At 33.1% G+C, this 18,352-nt stretch overlaps 1 protein-coding gene across 1 annotated transcript in view; it reads right to left on the bottom strand.

Moving 5' to 3' along the window:
* Positions 1-1,918: 1,918 nt before the first annotated feature.
* adam19a (ADAM metallopeptidase domain 19a) overlaps positions 1,919-18,352 on the bottom strand; it is a 218,183-nt gene continuing 201,749 nt past the window's right edge. The window contains exons 20-23 of the mRNA XM_056462266.1: positions 14,257-14,353; positions 12,343-12,594; positions 8,923-9,104; positions 1,919-2,431 (exon numbers count right to left, since the gene is read on the bottom strand). Coding sequence (XP_056318241.1) covers positions 2,380-2,431; positions 8,923-9,104; positions 12,343-12,594; positions 14,257-14,353 — 583 coding nt within the window. The 3' untranslated portion in view covers positions 1,919-2,379. The remainder of the gene's footprint in view (positions 2,432-8,922; positions 9,105-12,342; positions 12,595-14,256; positions 14,354-18,352) is intronic.

The following is an 18,352-nucleotide window of genomic DNA, read 5'->3' as shown; positions in this document are numbered from 1 at the left end:
AGTTATTGAATAATGATGGTTTTATCTGTAGACTATCGAAAAAAATACAGTATATAGCTTAAAGGGGCTAATAATTTTGACCTTAAATTTTTTTTTTTTTTTATTAAAATTGCTTTTATTCTAGCTGAAATAAAACAAATAAGACTTTCTACAGAAGACAAAATATTATCATACATAATGTGAAAATTTCCTTGCTCTATTAAACATAATTTGGGAAATATTTAAAAAAGAAAAAATTATTAAAAAGGGGGCTAATAATTCTGACTTCAACTGTATGTTCAAATGTGAGCTTCTTTTTGTTGAACACAAAGGAAGATACGTTTAAAAAAATGACTGAGTAAATGACTTTCATAGTTTTTCCCACCTATTATAAGAGTTGAAGGTTCTCAGGTAATTTTCATATAAAGTAATTTCCGATGAGGTAATTTTCATATTTGGGTGAATTATGCCTCTAATAATCCCTGATTTTAAATGGGGCAAGCAACTTTGCTTTTTTCTTGGGGTTAAAATGTAATGTTTAGAATGACCTAGAGATAAATGTTTTGGTATAAAAAATGTTGATTATTTTTTTTCATAGTCATACTAATTTTATTATAGTGTAATCCAAAAGCAAAACTTTTTCAGAAAATCAGTTAATTTTAATTTATTTAAAAATATGCTTATTAATTTAATTATAAAATAAATTTATGGAATACACTGGCAAACAAAACCCCCCCAAAACTAGCATTTGAATATGGAAAACATTTGTCATTATTTTTACATAATTAATTTCTGACAGAAACAAGCACATTTAACCTCTATTTTTTTTTGTTGGTTTGTTGATTATAATTATTACAATGTTTCCATTATTTATAAACCCATATATCTCTTTTAGATTCTGAAATTATGGGGGTTAAAAGCTTATTAAGCAATAATTAAGATTTAATTAAATTTTATTTATTCGTTTTCAAACACATTTAACCTCTAGATTTGTAGTTTGTTTGTTGTTTATAATTATTACAATGATTCCATTATTTAAGAAACTTTATACCTATAGATTATGCGCTTATGGGGGTTAAAAACTTCGCCTAAAATTAAGATTTAATTTATTTATTAATTCTGTTTTGTTTTGATAATAAAATGCTGAAAAGAAATAAGTATATTCTTAGCAAGGCTCAATTTGTTTAAGTCAAACCATGGCTGCTTTTTTTTGTTTAGTGTTTTTGATGATTTGTAATAAATGTAATGTATTACTTTAATGTACACAATTTTCTGTACACTGTAAAACCCAGAAGTCAACTTTATCAAATTAAATGAGTGTAGTTAACTCAAAATTGAATGAAAGTTGATTCTACTCATTTGAAAAGAGTTTTGAACTCAGTGTTGAAGGTAATGAGTTAATTAAATACCTCATTACTTCAACTTAAATGGAGTAAGTTCACAGTACTCATTTAGATTAGCTTTTTAACTCAAATGGTTTGCAGCAATCGGTTTCCTCAAACGGTTTGAGTTGCCTTAACTTATTGGGTTTTACAGTACTCAGTTGGTTTGAGTTCTCTTCATTTATTGGGTCTTACTGCTCAAATTGCTTTGTTTACTCAAATGGATTAAGTTCACAGTACTCATTAGGATTCGTTTTTGAACTTAAATGGTTTGTTGCAATCGTTTTCCTCAAATGGTTTGAGTTACCTTAACTTTTTGGGTTTTACAGTTTAGCTATGAACATATCTGGAGCAACAAATCAGCATATCAGAACAGTTATTTTAAACTGTTTGATTTTACCCAATATCACATTTTTTTTCTTCAAATAACCACCTTGATAGGCATAAGAAACCTTTACAATGTAAAAAAATATATAATTTGACCTCCGTAGTTTGACCCAAAGCTTATATTAATTAGACTTGCATGTAAAGTCTGTGACAAAATTCAAATGACAACATTTAGTCTTTACTAAAAAGGTTTAACATGTTTAATGTACCAAACACAAAAATCTCAAATAGCACAGTAGATCAAATGAAACAATCAAGGCAATAAAAAAACAACATCTTTGGCACTTGACAATTAGATGATAGTCGAACAAAAAATGTAAACAAGACAGAGCCATAACATTAAAACGCAACAACAAAAAAGTACAAAAAATTGCAAGGTGATAAAAAGTTGAGGTTTTGGCAATGTGATGGTTTATCCAAAACATTCTCAGTCTGCATGTGTTCATGCAAAACCGCGTCATCTCTGCTGTGCCCGGCTCTATGTGATCGCCGGTTTCAGAGGCCTCATTCATGGCCATAGCACCAAGCTCTTCCATTCCTTGAGAGACACTTCCATATAGTACCAGTCGCCAAGGGTGCTTTATAGTGCAAATAGGCTAGTTGCAGTCTTTCAAAATAAATCCTGCAAGCGTCATTTCCGGAAAAGGGCTGGAACTATGAGTGGTTTGGGTCCAGAAGCAGGTCTGATAAATAAAAAAAACACAAAAAAATCACTCGTTAGTTCCAGAGGCCTGTTTCACAAAGTGAATTGAACAAACTCAAAGTTGCTCAGCAACTTTTGGGTTGACAAAACCAAGAAACTTTCTTTATTTTGTTAAACACAAATGAAGATATTTTGAAGCGTGCTGAAAAGCTGTAACAACTTCCATAGTAATTGTTTTTCCTACTATGGTAGTCATGGTTTGGAAGTCTCCAAAATATCTTCTTTTTTGTTCAACAGAATAAAGAAAGTCATAAATGTTTAGAAACACTTGAGGGTGAGCATGATAGTAATTAAAATAGTACATTTTCATTTTATGGTTTGATCCATTACTTGCCAGAGAATCAGCAATTCACTTCACTGTTGAAGATCAAGTGATATCATTAGAAATATAATGAGTTTAAACCCATTTAAGTTTAAGAAGGCAAAGAAAATATTATATCAGTGCAAATCAATCAACTGATTTTATAATGTAGGTTCACAGCTCAAAAGACATGCAAATATTTAAATGTTAATTTTAATTTAAAGCTATTAATAATATTTGAAGATTCAAAACAATTTGAATATATAATATTGTACATAGCTTTGAATTTTCAAATGATGTTTGAAATTAAATAATAGAAATAATAAATATTTATATAATTATATAATATTTAATGATAGTTATACTTCATCTAATATATGAATAGACATAATACTATTTATTATTATTATTATTATTATTATTATTATTATTTAGAAAATATAAATAAATTATTAGCAAAAAAAGACAATTTTGACTTAAAAATGCTTTTAATGTAAAATTTTAAATTTGCATTAATTTAAAGTAAAAAAAGCATACTGGCACTGTGGTTTTATTGATTTCAGAAAAAAAAAAAAAAAAAATATATATATATATATATATATATATATATATATATATATATATATATATATATATATATATATATATATATATATATATATATATATATATATATATACACATACACACACACACACACGCGCACACACACACACACACACACAGTTGAAGTCAGAATTATTAGCCCCCTGAATTATTAGCCCACCAAAATAATTTCCCCAATTTCTGTTAAGAGAGAAGATTTTTTCAACACATTTCTAAACATAATAGTTTTAATAACTCATTTCTAATAACTGAATTAATTTATCTTTGTCATGATGACAGTAAATATTTGACTATATATTTTTCAAGATACTTCACTACAGCTTAAAGTGACATTTAAAGGCTTAACTAAGTTAATTAGGTTAACTAAGCAGGTTAGAGTAATTAGGCAAGTTGTTGTATAAAAATGGTTTAAAAATTATTATCAGACATATTGTGAAAATTTCCTTGCTCTGTTAAACATAATTTGGGAAATATTTAAAAAAAGAAAAAAAAAAAAAAAACTCAAAGGGAGGCTAATAATTGTGACTTCAACTGTATATAACTGTATCATCTGTATAATCTCTAACCCACAATAAAACATGCTCTGGAGCAGGTTACCTATGTAGCACAAGTTACCATGGTGACAAAACCCAATCAAAACAAACCTTCCTTCTTGAGCCTGAAAACTCAAAACGAGTTTGTTCAAACTAAATGCAAACCTACCTGGGTAAAAAAAAGTTGTGTGCAACAGACTTCAAATTTTTGAGTTAGATTTTCAATACAAGAGATGTGTTCTCTGCCTTTATTTGTTATTATTATAAAATGTTGTTATTATAGTGTTATATCTTTATTATTTTTTATAACTATTATATTTATATAACTATATTACTATAATATAAAATGTCTACCTTACTTTAATGTTCATAAAGTTAGCTGCTGTGACACAATCTACATTGTAAAAGCTCTATAGAAGTAAAGATGAAAAACTTTAAAGGGTTAAAACTGCTATAAAAGCCCAACAGACAGTGAGCGGTTATCTCAGTTTACCTCGCATTTCTCACAAGATCCTTCAAGTTAAAGACGTTATTGTTGGCTGAGTGCTTTTTCAAGGTTGACAATTTCAAACAAACCACTTATGCATCCCTTTTTGTGTGTAGAAAAAAAAACGCACACGCTATATAACACGATACACTGCTGAGCCTGTCAAAATGAAATGCAGTTTTCAGCATACAAGCCAGATTCCTCAGAGTTCCACTGATATGTGTTGAAAATGAATGTGTCTTTTTATCGCAACAATACTAAGCTTCTGCCGCCACCGGGAAGCTGCAAACAGATTTATCTATCTAAGTTAAACTCTGTGCGATTCTGTTGTTCTTAGATTGGAGGAGCATGTCGTGCTGGAGACAAGCAGAAATGGGGCCTGGATGTATGTCGGTGCAGTTATTTCTGAAAATAAGTGCTAGGTGGCTGCTTTTGAGAGCAGATCGAGGACTAGCCTTGATGTGGAGACTCGAGGAGAGAGAGAAAGATTTAAACTTCTTATGAGATTCTACTGGGGCATGTGTAATTCCCCATAAAACCTACCAGTGTATTTAAATGAGTAAAACTCCATCCAAACCTTTGATGTGTAATAAAAATTCATTCCTTATTTACTGTGCTCAAGAGTAGGAAGGGAGGTAAAAGGGAATGCCATAAAATATCCAACCCGCATGGCTCACCACCCACTGTTTAACACGCTTACTTGTTTCTAACAATGTCTCTGATCCGTCTGCTTTGGCGAAGAAAAAACAAAGCATTAAATAATTAGGATTGGCTTTCTTAGAGGAGAGTAAGGCTCAATCCTAATTCTATTTTTGTACCCCTACCCCTTCCCCTTGGCCCTTAAAACAGAGTGAGAAGGGCTTCAAAATTTACCCCTAAGAAAATGGGATAGCACTACAACACCTGCACACGTCATCATATGTCATCGTGATCTCTTGCTTCATATGAGATCAGACGATCCCGACTGCTGTGGTTATTCCAGTTTTTTTTTCCCAGGTATTTATCTTCAGCAAATCACTGAAGGCATCTGTTATGTTATCATAACAATCTAATGTGGCAATAAGATTGTAACTGTACTGTGCATTTACACAGTGGCCATATTCATCTGTGTAAACACACCAAAAACAACATTAACATTATAGCAGACACTGTAAAAAGGTCATTCCCAGCCACTAGACTTTAGAGTATTTGAGTGTCAGAATGTTGTGGGACTGCTATACAGGAGTTATGAATATGGATTATAGATCGCAAAATTTAGCAGTTTTTATTTTAGTGTTTTTTTTTCCCAAGCATGACGGTAAAACACAAACACGGTTATGAATATATTAAAATATGTGTTTGTTTGTTGTAAAAATTCATAATAATGACAAAAAATACTAATTTGCGGCTCTCCTTACTTCCGGGTGTAACTATCCTGTCGTTGTGGCTGGTGTATTCTGGGAAATTTTCTTACCCCTTGGTTTCGACTGTGGTCTTGAAAATTCTTTGTTTGAAGGGCTATTAACCCCTTCCCTTAGCCCTACGCCTTCAAGCTAAAGAGAATTGGGACACCCCTACCCCTTCACGGGAAAGGTAGTGAAAGCCCAGACAGCAGATGAAATCTCTCAGTAGTTCTTCAGCAACCCTCTGCTCTTCCTTATAATAAATAAATAATAAATAAATATTAGCTGCTTCAGTCCAACATCTACATTAGCAGGAGGATGAAGATGAAACCAGGGTGGACATTTCAGCAAGACAATGATCCAAAACACAGCCAAGGATACTTTCAGATGCTTTCAGAGAAAGAAAACCAAGCTGTAGAATGGCCCAGTCAATCACCTGACTTGAATCCAAAAGAACATACAAAATCAAGCTCAGATTTGATAGATGAGACCCACAGAATCATCAATGGTTTGACTATAAGTCAGTGAGAAACTCACATTTGAGCAATGCATAAGACTTCATTCTCCATATGAGAGGTGTCTTTAAGCGGCCATCAGCAAAAAGCCTTTTATATAAAGTATTAAATACATTTCTGTAGTTCAGTACTTTCTCCTTGTGTCATTCCATTGTTAGTACACACACTCTCAGAAATAAAGGTACACAAGCTGTCACTGGGGTGGTACCTTTTCAAAAGGTACAAATTAGTACCTTAAAGGTCCATATTAATACCTCAAGGGTACATATTAGTACCTTAAAAGTACAAAAGTGTTCCTCTTAAAATTTGTAGGTACTAATATATACCTTTGAGGTACCAATATGGACCCTTCAAGTACAAATGTGTACCTTTTGAAAAGGTACCACCCCAGTGACAGCTCGCGTACCTTTATTTCTGAGAGTGCAAAACTCATTTTTCTTTTTAGATATTTCATTTTTTTATGTTTGTAATGTTTGGGTTTTTACCAAAATCTCGTTCAATTCGATGTCAAAAGATCCTTAGAAATATTCTCAGGAAAAAAAAAAACTTATTTCCCCCTCTGTGCATACATATATAGTTGAAGTCAGAATTATTAGCCCCCCTGTATTATTAACCCCCCTGTTTTTTTTCCCCCCAATTTCTGTTTAATGGAGAGAAGTTTTTTTTTTCAACACATTTCTAAACATAATAGTTTTAATAACTCATTTCTAATAACTGATTTTATTTTATCTTTGCCATGATGACAGTAAATAAAATTTTACTAGATATTTTTCAAGACACTTCTGTACAGCTTAAAGTGGCATTTAAAGGCTTAACTAGGCTAGTTAGGTTAACTAGGCAGGATGAGGTAATTAGACAAGTAATTGTATAATGATGGTTTGTTCTGTAGACAGTCGGAAAAAATCTATAGCTTAAAGGGACTAATAATTTTGTCCTGAAAATGGTGTTTAAAAAATTTATAACTGCTTTTATTCTAGCTGAAATAAAACAAATAAGACTTTCTCCAGAAGAAAAAAATATTATCAGACATACTGTGAAAATTGCTCTGTTAAACATCATTTGGAAAATATTAAAAAAAAAGAAAAAAAAAAACTCAAAGGGGGGCTAATAATTCTGACTTCAACTGTATATATGCCAAATGTGAAATGTCAGCCATATCTGTGAGTGTATGCTGCAAATGAAACTTCTCTATGGGGACAAATTAAGTGAACTAACTAGCTAACTAACTAAATAACTAACAAATATATTTTACAGTGTATTTAGGATGTCTATAAATGTGGGACTCTTATTTTGAAAACAGGACAGGCTTTAAGGAAAAGTAAATGATTTCTGTGAAAGCTCATCAGAACGCAAAAATTGAAGCATGAGGTCTGCTTAAATGTATCTTCTGCTAGTTTAATGTGTATAAAAACAAACAGATCTAATCCACCTAACTTAAGGGTTTAATGCACATTTATGCATTGTGTAGAAACTGTGGATATGAATGTGTCAAATTCTCTTATTTATATAATACGTGCATGTAAGGTTTATGAACCAAGCTTTGAATCTTTTTGGCTCGAAACTTCCGGTCTCATTCACATCCATTCATTTTTAGAGGTTAAAAACAGCTCGTAATGCTGCTTTACATTGCAAACTGATCTTTTCTTATTATATTATTCTACGTTTTATGTAAGGATCATTGTCTTGCTGAAATGTCCACCCTGGATTCATCTTCATCCTCCTGCTAATGTGTATGTTGGACTGAAGCAGCTAATATTTATTTACAATAAGGAAGGGCAGAGGGTTGCTGAAGAACTACTGAGAGATTTCATCTGCTGTCTGGGCTTCATCTGCTGTCTGAGACTTCATCTCCCTTTCTTCATGTGTTCAATACCCTGTGTCATTTCATTTTATTTCACATAACTTCATTTGTAAACTATTCAGATTTGTTTTCTTTTCATATATGGATTTCTTTGGTTGTTACCAACATTTGGTGAAAATTTAAAGCCAACAACATTTTCTGAGAAAAATGGTGGCGTGTTCAATACTTATTTTCCCCACTGTACAGCATGTGTGTGCAATGCATGTATGTGTGTATCTCAACCATTTGGTTAAAAAACAAATAAAAATAAAATAAAAACAGGCTTTAGGTATACTCTTATGCTTTTCTTGTACATTTTAAGCAAAGACGTCTCCACTATACTTTAATCATACTATTTAAACTGAACACAAGCACACAAACACAATGTAGTTTTTGTAAAGCAATTGCTAGAATTTTGACATTGTGCTATGATTAACTGTGCTCCTGTTGAAAAGAAAAATGCTATAAAAGATGATGTATTAACCAAATGACTGGATTTTGAATCGGGTTTGCTCTGTTTTTGTATGGTGTCAAAATGGAAATTATTCAGTAAGAAATTTGTATTTATTTTAAAAAGGGCATACAAATTAACCATTTGGCTAACTGTGTGATGTAGGTGTGCTGCTTTGTTAAGAGATTATAAAAAAGTACTTTAAGGATTGTAAACACTTGTTAGTGACTGAGAAAAAAATGTAAATGCATTGTGAATTCCTAAAGCTAAAGCCCATTCCTAAACTCTAGCTACCCTGCAAAGAGTTCAGTTCATCAAATGTTTCCAATCCTGGTCTGTGTAAAGCGCTTACTCACTGGAATGCCTTCAAAGGGGGAACAGCAGTCACCTTCCCCACAGGCTTGGGCCCGACTGCAGGGGGCATCATCACCATGAGCCCCCCGGAGGAAGATTTAGGCTGAGCTCCACGAGCAGGGCTGAGAGGAAGAGGTCTCTGTGGGGGTGTGGACGGGGGTCTTGGCTGTTGTTGTGATACCATCTGTATCAGGACACAAAGGACAAGTGAGTAAGAACTGTGCCTGATTCAGTATTTCTGACAGAGCACTCACTGATTATTTCAATACATATTAAAGGAACGCTCTACTTTTTTGGAAATAAGCTCATTGAAGCTGAAGTTAAACAGCAGAGATTTTTCATGTATTAAATCCATTCAGATGATCTCTGTAACAATACGGAAGTGACAACAGAGGAGAGGATCCAAATGCAGAGTCTTTATTATACAAGGAATGGTTAGGCAGACAAAGGTCAATCACGGGAGCAAACAGTATATGTAGACATACCAAAAGAGAAGTCAAAAACAGGCAAAGAGGTCAGTCCAGGCAGCTAGCATCGGAAAACAATAAACAAGGCAAAGAATCAAACACGGCAGAGCAAGGCAAGGAGAAATGCTTCGTAATGTGTACAGGTAACAACAAGACTCAGCAATGTGTATGTGTGTGTGTGTGTGTGTGCTGTATAAATAGTTCATGTAATGAGTGCTTAAGCAGCTTCAGCTGTGTGAGTTTGTAATCAGTATGGATCAGGAACCGGTGTGTGTGGTGCATCCTTGGTGTTGTACGCCATGTAATGGCAGCTGCTAAATCACTAATAATCATAACAATCTCTGTCTGGAAGGAGCACCTTAAGCTTAGCCTAGGTTAGCATAGATCATTGAATCAGATAAGCACAGGGGTTCTCAACCTTTTTTTTACTTAGGGACCCACCTCCTTCAAAATTTTTTTGAAGGCCCACATTTGACATTTTTTCTTAAACTTATTTATTAGCAAAACATTTATTTTGCTTATACTATTATTATCTTATTTTTCTACAGCATTTTATAAAAAAAAAAAACTGAAACATTATTTATGTTATCATTATATTATTAACATTATATATATATATATATATATATATATATATATATATATATATATATATATATATATATATATATATATATATATATATATATATATATATATATATATATAGTTTATTAAATTATACGTTTTGTTTATTTCTTAAAATACACATAGATTCAAAACTCCTGAATTCTTCAGGTATTTTTACAACTGCAGAGTATTTGGGCCTTTTCTTTAATAAATGAACATCACAGGACAACAGGAGATGACAAACAAATTGCTGCTTTGAATTGGACTGACTACTATTCATCTATTGATCATATCCATTAAAAAATAGACAACAAAAAAAGTAAATATAGTAAAAACACTCCAAGTCTGTTGAAACATCAATCTGAAGGCGGTTGGGTTTTTAGGATATTATTGAAGTTCACTGACAGTAGTGAACAGCTATTCACTAAAACACCACCGCTCAATCCTACTGTATGGGCGTGCATCCATTATAAAACACGCGCAGTCCCTTCATAAAACACTAATTTGGACAACTATGCTGATATTTTGAAGAGTTCACACAAAGAGAGCATGTATAGTTTGTGAATCAATGGAGATGTGCGACTCGGATATTGAGTTGCAGACGTGAGGCAAGCGCGAACTGGTTTCGTTTACTTTAATCATTGTTACCTTAACATTAGCATGACAGGTTTTATTATACAGCTGAGCAAGCAGTCCTAACTGACAAGCAGCGGTTGGAAGTGCAGCCACGGTTAAGTCTGTATTTTACAGTTAGGCTCTTTTTACACCGAGTCCAAAGTAATCAATAACAGCAAATGCTATTACACAAATCATTTTATATAACATATTTAATAATGAAATCAAATAATTATAGTACAATAATTTTGTTAATTTTAAGCTCCCCCTGCAGGATTGTTGAGGCCCACTAGTGGGCCCCGGCCACCGGTTTGAGAATCCCCGGATTAGACCATTAGCATCTCACTCAAAAAAAAAGAGTTTTGATATTTCTATTATTTAAAGCTTGAGTCTTCTATATCTACACTGTAAAAAATCTTGCTGCTTTAATGTTTTAGTTTAATTAAATAAACTTTTCTAGTCATCTCAACTTATATCAATCAAGCAAAAGTGACACTTGATTAACTTATTAAAATAATTTAAAGTAACTTAAAACATTTGTAGTCATGACTTTTTGTCATATCACATTTTACAATGTTCATTGTGTACTAAGACAGATGGAAAATGAAAAGTTGATATTTTCTAGGTTGATATGTCTGGGATCTATACTCCGATTTTGGAGTAATAATCAAGGAACTTTGCTGCTTTACCCTGGTTGTAGCAGGCGCAAAGATATTACATAGCACTATTACATAGTTACGTAGCTAGGGACTATTTTCAGGTGCTGCACCATATCACTACAGCCATGGTACAGCAGCAAAGTTCCTTGATTATTGTGCCAGAATGAGAGTATAGATCCTAGACATAACAGCCTAGAAAGATATAAACCAAGAAGATATTTTGAAGAATGCTGGTTGATGCTACCCAATGACTTGCATATTATTTTTCCTACTATGGAAGTCAGTGGGTGCTATCAACCATTTATTCATTCATTTTTTTTTTCCGGCTTAGTCCTTTTATTAATCTCGAGTCACCACAGCGGAGTGAACCGCCAACTTATCTAGCATATGTTTTACGTAGCGGATGTTTTACGTAGCGCATTACTGGGAAACATCCATACACACTCATTCATACACATACACTACGGACAATTCAGCTTACCCAATTCATCAGTACCCCATGTCACACAGAAATGCCAAGTGACCAAGGAAAGGCTCGAACTAGTGACCTTCTTGCTGTGAGGTGATCGTTCTACCCACTGTGCCACCGTGACGCCTGCTATCAACCAGTGTTCATTATTTTGATGGTCCGTTTGTTGAATTTAAGTTACATTGCATCTACACGCCAACTAATTCTCATTAGATTATAAGTAGACTGTTAGGTTGGAGTTAGCTTTGGGGTTAGGGTTAGTGTAAGTTGACATGTACTTGCAAAGTTTCTTATAGTCAGTTAAATGTCTGTTGAAGGAGCTGTATCAACAGATATTGTGCAGACAGTCTACTAATACTCAAATGGACCATCAAAATAAAGTTTTACCAAAATATCTTCATTTGTGTTCAGCAGTAAAAAAGGATTCTCATTAAGGTGTAAAACCACATGAGATAGACAGAGTAAACAGTGCAGCACTTTTCATTTTGGGATGAACTATCCCCTGAAAACAGGTGTTTTAGCAGCCTTTCATTTGATGAGATTGTGACCTACTTCATCCCCCGCAGTGATTTTGATTACAGTGAGGAATTGGAGAAATCTCACCAGTGGTGTGCGTGAAGGGTTGAGGGGCAGTGGCTTCTTGGGAGGACTAAGTTTCTGAGGTGATGCTACAGCTTTGGGTGTGTTGGGTGAGTTTGGAGGTTTGCTGATGGGTGGAGGAGGCCGTGGTCCTTTCATGTTGCTTAGGGATGGAGATGGAGCCGGGCGGAGGGGACGCACAATATTGACAGGTTGAGGGCCGTTGGTGGCTGGGTTTGGCCTCAGGGGAAGCACCTCCTTACTGGTATGAGGTAGCTAAGGAGGAAAAGAAAAAAAGTGATGGTGATGTTATTTGATCTGATATGAAATATAAATACATCGCTATTTTAAAACATTTTACATCACTAATAAAACATGACAAACCCCATTGTAAGCAAATATCTAAAAAAAAATCTACAAATGCAGACAACTAGGGTTATGGGCTTTATAAATAAGATAAAACTCATCAATGCGATACAAAATTTTTTTTATTCTGTTATCTATAATTTATTATATTACATTTATTATAAATTGCTTTACTTGACTTTTGTTATTGTCCACAAGTGGAAATTTATCTTTGGTTTCACCACACAACCACATCAGCATTCATAGAAAAACAGGCAACACAAATACATTCAATGTCATCACATAAATCATATTAAAAACCCAATTAACCCTATTAATACTTAAAACCCAGTATTTAAAGTTCCAATGGCAGTCAGCACAAAGGACATTTGATACACCTTTGTATTTACTTGGGGTTGCCTAAAATGTCTTTTTGATGGCAAGAGCTGAACTTTTATATATAAGGGATGGGAACAACCTTCAATAAAGACATGTACTTTATGTTTAATTCTTCATAAATAATTTATTATTTAGTTGTGTTTGTGCTTTACCTGCAATTGCTCTTGCAATTATTACTAATTTTGCTTTTTCTTAATTGGCAACAGTCCATACCATACGATCATGTTAAAACAGAACACTTTCAACCAAGTTCTTGTATACCATCTCCAGAACATCTTGACTCACACCAAATTGTTGTAACCTCTTAATAAGATATGATCTCCACATTGCTTATATACATATATATATATATATATACATTATATGAATATGTAAATATATACCCTCTTATTAAGAATGACAAGGAACCACCTTGAGTGCTTTAAAGCACCATTTCCCAGTTCTATTTTTTATGCTAGCTTTTCCCCTCCCTCTTAATTTATTGTTCATGCAAACATGTTTAATTATTGATTTAATAGACAAACTGAAAATATGTATGTATGTAATATGTATGTATGCAAGTATGTATGTATGTATGTATGTATGTATGTATGTATGTATGTATGTATGTATGTATGTATGTATGTATGTATCTGTCTGTCTGTCTGTCTGTCTGTCTATTTATCTGACTGTATGTCTGTCTATCTATCTATCTATCTATCTGACTGTGTGTTTATAGATAAAAAAGTATTTGTAATCACATTCAGCAATAATGTAGCTTTGGCGTCATATGAATAAAATATGGATTTTTTTAACGGTTTTCTGTTTAAATAAAAGCAGTCTTGCCATACATAAGAAACCCAACCAACCAACCAACCAACCAACCAACCAACCAACCAACTCACCAACCAACCAACCAACCAACCCACCAGCCCACCAGCCAACCAAACAACCAACCCATCCATCCATCCACCCACTCACCAACCAACCAACAAACCAACCAACAAACCAACCTACCAACCAACCAACCAACCAACCAACCAACCAACCAACCAACCAACCAACCAAACAAACAACCAAACAAACAACCCATCCACCCACTAACCAACCAACCAACCATTTTACAGAAGAACATTTTACAGGACATTTGTCAAACTTCTCAAAAAAACTTACAAATGAAAGCACATCTTTGACCTGAAATGCAAGTGGCCATACCTTAAGATTAGCATTTCTGTTGGAGGGTCCCACAACCTTCAGGTGGAAAGCAGGGTTTAGATGTCCATTCTTCCCCTTTTCAGTGGAGCTGTCATGTCTAAGAACACATACAATCACACACAAATAGATTATGGAAGTAAATGTCTTTAAGTACACCTAGCATGCTTTTTTCTTTCTCTTTCTTTATTTTTGTTAAACAACAAAATTCAGTTTGAGCACAAGATTCAGATTTTCAGTCAAAACTTGTATAGGAAAAATGTTAGATGTATGCTAACACAAATGTCTAGGTATACAATTCAGGAAAAAATACATAAACTAAACAATGAATATATATTTTTATAAGCATGTGTGTATTTTCAATTTATTGAAATGAAAATCAGTGGTGGAGTGGGTAGCCTTGTTGCCTCACAGCAAGAAGTTCGCTGGTTTGAGCCTCGGCTGGGACAGTAGGCAGTTCTGTGTAGTTTGCATGTTCTCCGCGTGTTCGCATGTGTTTCCTCCGGGTGCTTCAGTTTCTCCCACAGTCCCTGAGCATGAATTGTGTAAGCTAAAATTGTCTGTAGTGTATGTGTGAGAATAAGAGCGTATTGGGTGTTTCACAGTGATGGGTTGCAGATGGAAGGGCTTCTGCTGCGTAAAACATGGAAAAAAAAAGCTGGATACGTTGGCGGTTCATTCTGCTGTGGCGACCCCTGATTAATAAAGGGACTAAGCCGAAAAGAAAATGAATGAATGAATAAAATCAAAATCATTCAGAGCCATTAAAGAGTGTTAATTATGTACTGAATTATCAGTTTCATTGCCATAGTATGTGAATGTTCCCCATTATAACAGTATGTATTTATAATCTGAAATCTGTTATTTTTCATTAGTATTCAGGGCCTGTGTAGCAGTGTATAGCACATGGCAGCAGGAGGTCTTCTTGAAAGCCATTCTCCCAGCTTTGCACACCTGGATTCCTTTTCTTGTTCGTCCTTGCTACTTTGTCAGCATGACTGTGAAAGGCTTGTCCAAAGTATTTCTATGGGGTCATTTAAGCTGGAAAGCTCAAGGACATTTATTGTCCCAAAGCTGTTCCAGCATCATCTTGGCTTTGTGCTCCAGGTCATTCTGACACTGAATGAAGAATCTTCATTTTTTTCTCGACAGATGTTGCGTGCAGATTTTCTTCAAGGATCAGACTATTTTTGGCTTTACTCAAACTCTGTTGTGTTGCCTGCCAATTCTAAAGCCTGTTGCTGAGCATAACCTACTTAGCATTATGCTTTACTTCAGCTATGCTATTCTCATAGCGGTAGTTAGATGGTGCTTTGTGGTGTTATGCATTATTTATTTTTTACAAGCAATTCTTTATCATGTGCAGATCTCAACTCTTAGAGTAAGTCTTATGATCTTTATCAAGACATAATAAAATTGTCTAAAATTGAGCATGAACAAAATGCTTTCTAAATTTAGATGAACTCCCATAAGTAATTCAAGCTATGCCAACTTAGTCAACAAACTTCGGTGCAACAGTTTCTGTATATTAGACTGCCCCAAGATGTTTCAAATCATGGATTGTTCAGACGTCTGCTCATTTGGCTTTTAATCATGTTTTAACCATGTCCATTTAGAGGAACAGGACAGACTCTGAGAATTCAAGTCTTCAACTTTGCCTTAAAGGTGACCTTACAGAAAATAAGTATAGTTTAAGTAGTTTTAGTATAAATATAGTTTAATTTTGTTAAGCATACCTATGCCTGGAAGCTTACCATATAAATTCAGATACTATATTTGAACTTGTTTTAGATTTAAGTATCCTTTTAAGAAGGGTGCGAATTATACATTGACAATCGAAGGGGTCAACTTTTTCGGTAATTTTGTAAAACATCCTTCAGTGAATCAGTTTGTATTTATTTAAATGATATCTAATTTATGAATACAATTTATTTAAGTTTTCAGTATTATGTGAGATATTTTGTGTATTCTGACCTACAGTAACCCATTAGCTATTTTTGAGGTTACTGTAAGTCAAACTATGCATCTAATTTGATTTTTGGGCTATATGAAGAAACAAACAGCTATTTTGCTAGAAAACAGTCTTGTGAACAGTTTCGTTGTCTATTCGTGCTCTAGATCTGCCGGTTTCTGTTGAATGAGTTTTTTTTGCAGACTGATTGGCGCGATTATGCATTCACAGTGGTAAATCCTATATAAACAATGTCACAAAATGTATTTAAAAGGATATTTAATCAAACGATTAAACACATCAAGTCAATTACAGTTAAGAGACTCATTTATACTTTCAAATTTATCTAAATCAAAACAGAGTACAGTATAGAGCAAACACCTAGACTGTCATTATTAATCAAATTTACTAATACTGTATTTACTTAAATAAAATATGTATACTAATAGTACTTTTAACTAAATTTCTCAAGAATGAAACCTTATATTCTTTTAAACCTGTATGACTTTCTTTACTTATTTCTTTTTTTTAGATGATAAAAGAAGATATTTTGAAAAAGGTTTTGGCTTTTTTATAGACACAATCAGACACATTTATCTTGTTTTATCTTTTTACAAGAGAAATTATGCTTTAGACATTTAAGAAAACATGGAGAGTAAAAAATTACAGCTTACATTTTTATGTGTGAACTAACTTTTTAAATACAAATGTTTTCACATCTTTCTCAAAACAACTTACAAATAAAACCACATTTGTTAGTATATCAGTTTTTGGTGTATTAGATTGTGTTTGAGTGGAACTATAAGTGTTTGCATGCAAAACTGCAAGTGTGGAGAATCACATCATTCCAAACATACCCAGGATAATACTTAATGTGAGTTAACCTAAGTGTTCTCACTGCAGCTGCTGTTTTCAGCAAATGTAAAGAATGATCGCATAATCAGATTTCAAAGGACCCAGACAGCTGAACTAATCATAGACTTTAAAAGGAGAAGATGAGAGACACCAGGTATTATTTCATATAAAAGGTCACAAAACAATAGTTTAAAAGCAAATTGTATCTCAGAAACATAGACTGGTAGTCTTTGAAAAAAAAGAGCAGGGAGGATCTTTCACTTACAATAAATACAGTTGAAGACAGAATTATTAGCCCACCTGTTTATTTTTTTCCTCAATTTCTGTTTAACAGAGAGAAGATTTTCTCAACACATTTCTAAACATGATAGTTTTAATAACTCATTTCTAGAACTGATTTATTTTATCTTTGCCATGATCACAGTGAATAATATTTAACTATATATTTTTTAAGACACTTCTATACAGCTTAAAGTGACATTAAAAGGCGTAACTAGGCTAATTAGGTAAGCTGGGGAGGTGAGGGTAGTTAGGCAAGTTATTGTATAACGATGGTTTGATCGGTAACCTATCGAAAAAAAAAATAGCTTAAAGGGGCTAATAACTTAGATCTTATAATGGCTTTTAAAAAATGAAAACTGCTTTTATTCTAGCTGAAATAAAACAAATAAGACTTTTTTCCAGAAGAAAAAATATTATCAGACGTACTGTCAAAATTTCCTTGACTCATTTTAGGGACTTTATTATTAAAGACAAATTATTGTTATTTTTTTTTTTATACAGGAAAATTACTGTATTATTTTTACAATATTTTTTAGTTATTTTAAATTATATTCATAACTCCATAACGAGAACAAACAACATCTGTAAATTAACAGCTTTACTGTTATTTTATGTATTATATAATTAATAACAATTTACAGCAATTAAAATTGCCGTATTATTTACACATTCATTTTTTCCGTTTTTTTTAAGTACATTTAAAATTATGTCAAATTAAAGTAATAAATTGTAATTACTTGTGCACCTCCCTTTATTTAGGTTCATGTCCATGCTAACTATTATTTTTTTTTTAATTCTTGTAATTTTAAAGTTGTGAGAATTTTAATCAGTTGTATCTTGTATGTCTTTTTATTCCAGAATTTTTTGATCCAAAATAAAACTGTTAAATTACAACCTTGAGCAGGTCTTGACATTTCAATAAAGGTGTTAAATCATAATGATTTAGGGAAAATTCTCTTAAATTACATTGTTTTCTCTTGAACTTTTCGTGCTGTCACTTTATTTATGGTG

Source organism: Danio aesculapii, chromosome 7, assembly GCF_903798145.1.
Source record: "Danio aesculapii chromosome 7, fDanAes4.1, whole genome shotgun sequence".
In the NCBI taxonomy this organism is placed as follows: Eukaryota; Metazoa; Chordata; class Actinopteri; order Cypriniformes; family Danionidae; genus Danio; species Danio aesculapii.
This window is presented reverse-complemented; position numbering and strand designations above follow the sequence as displayed.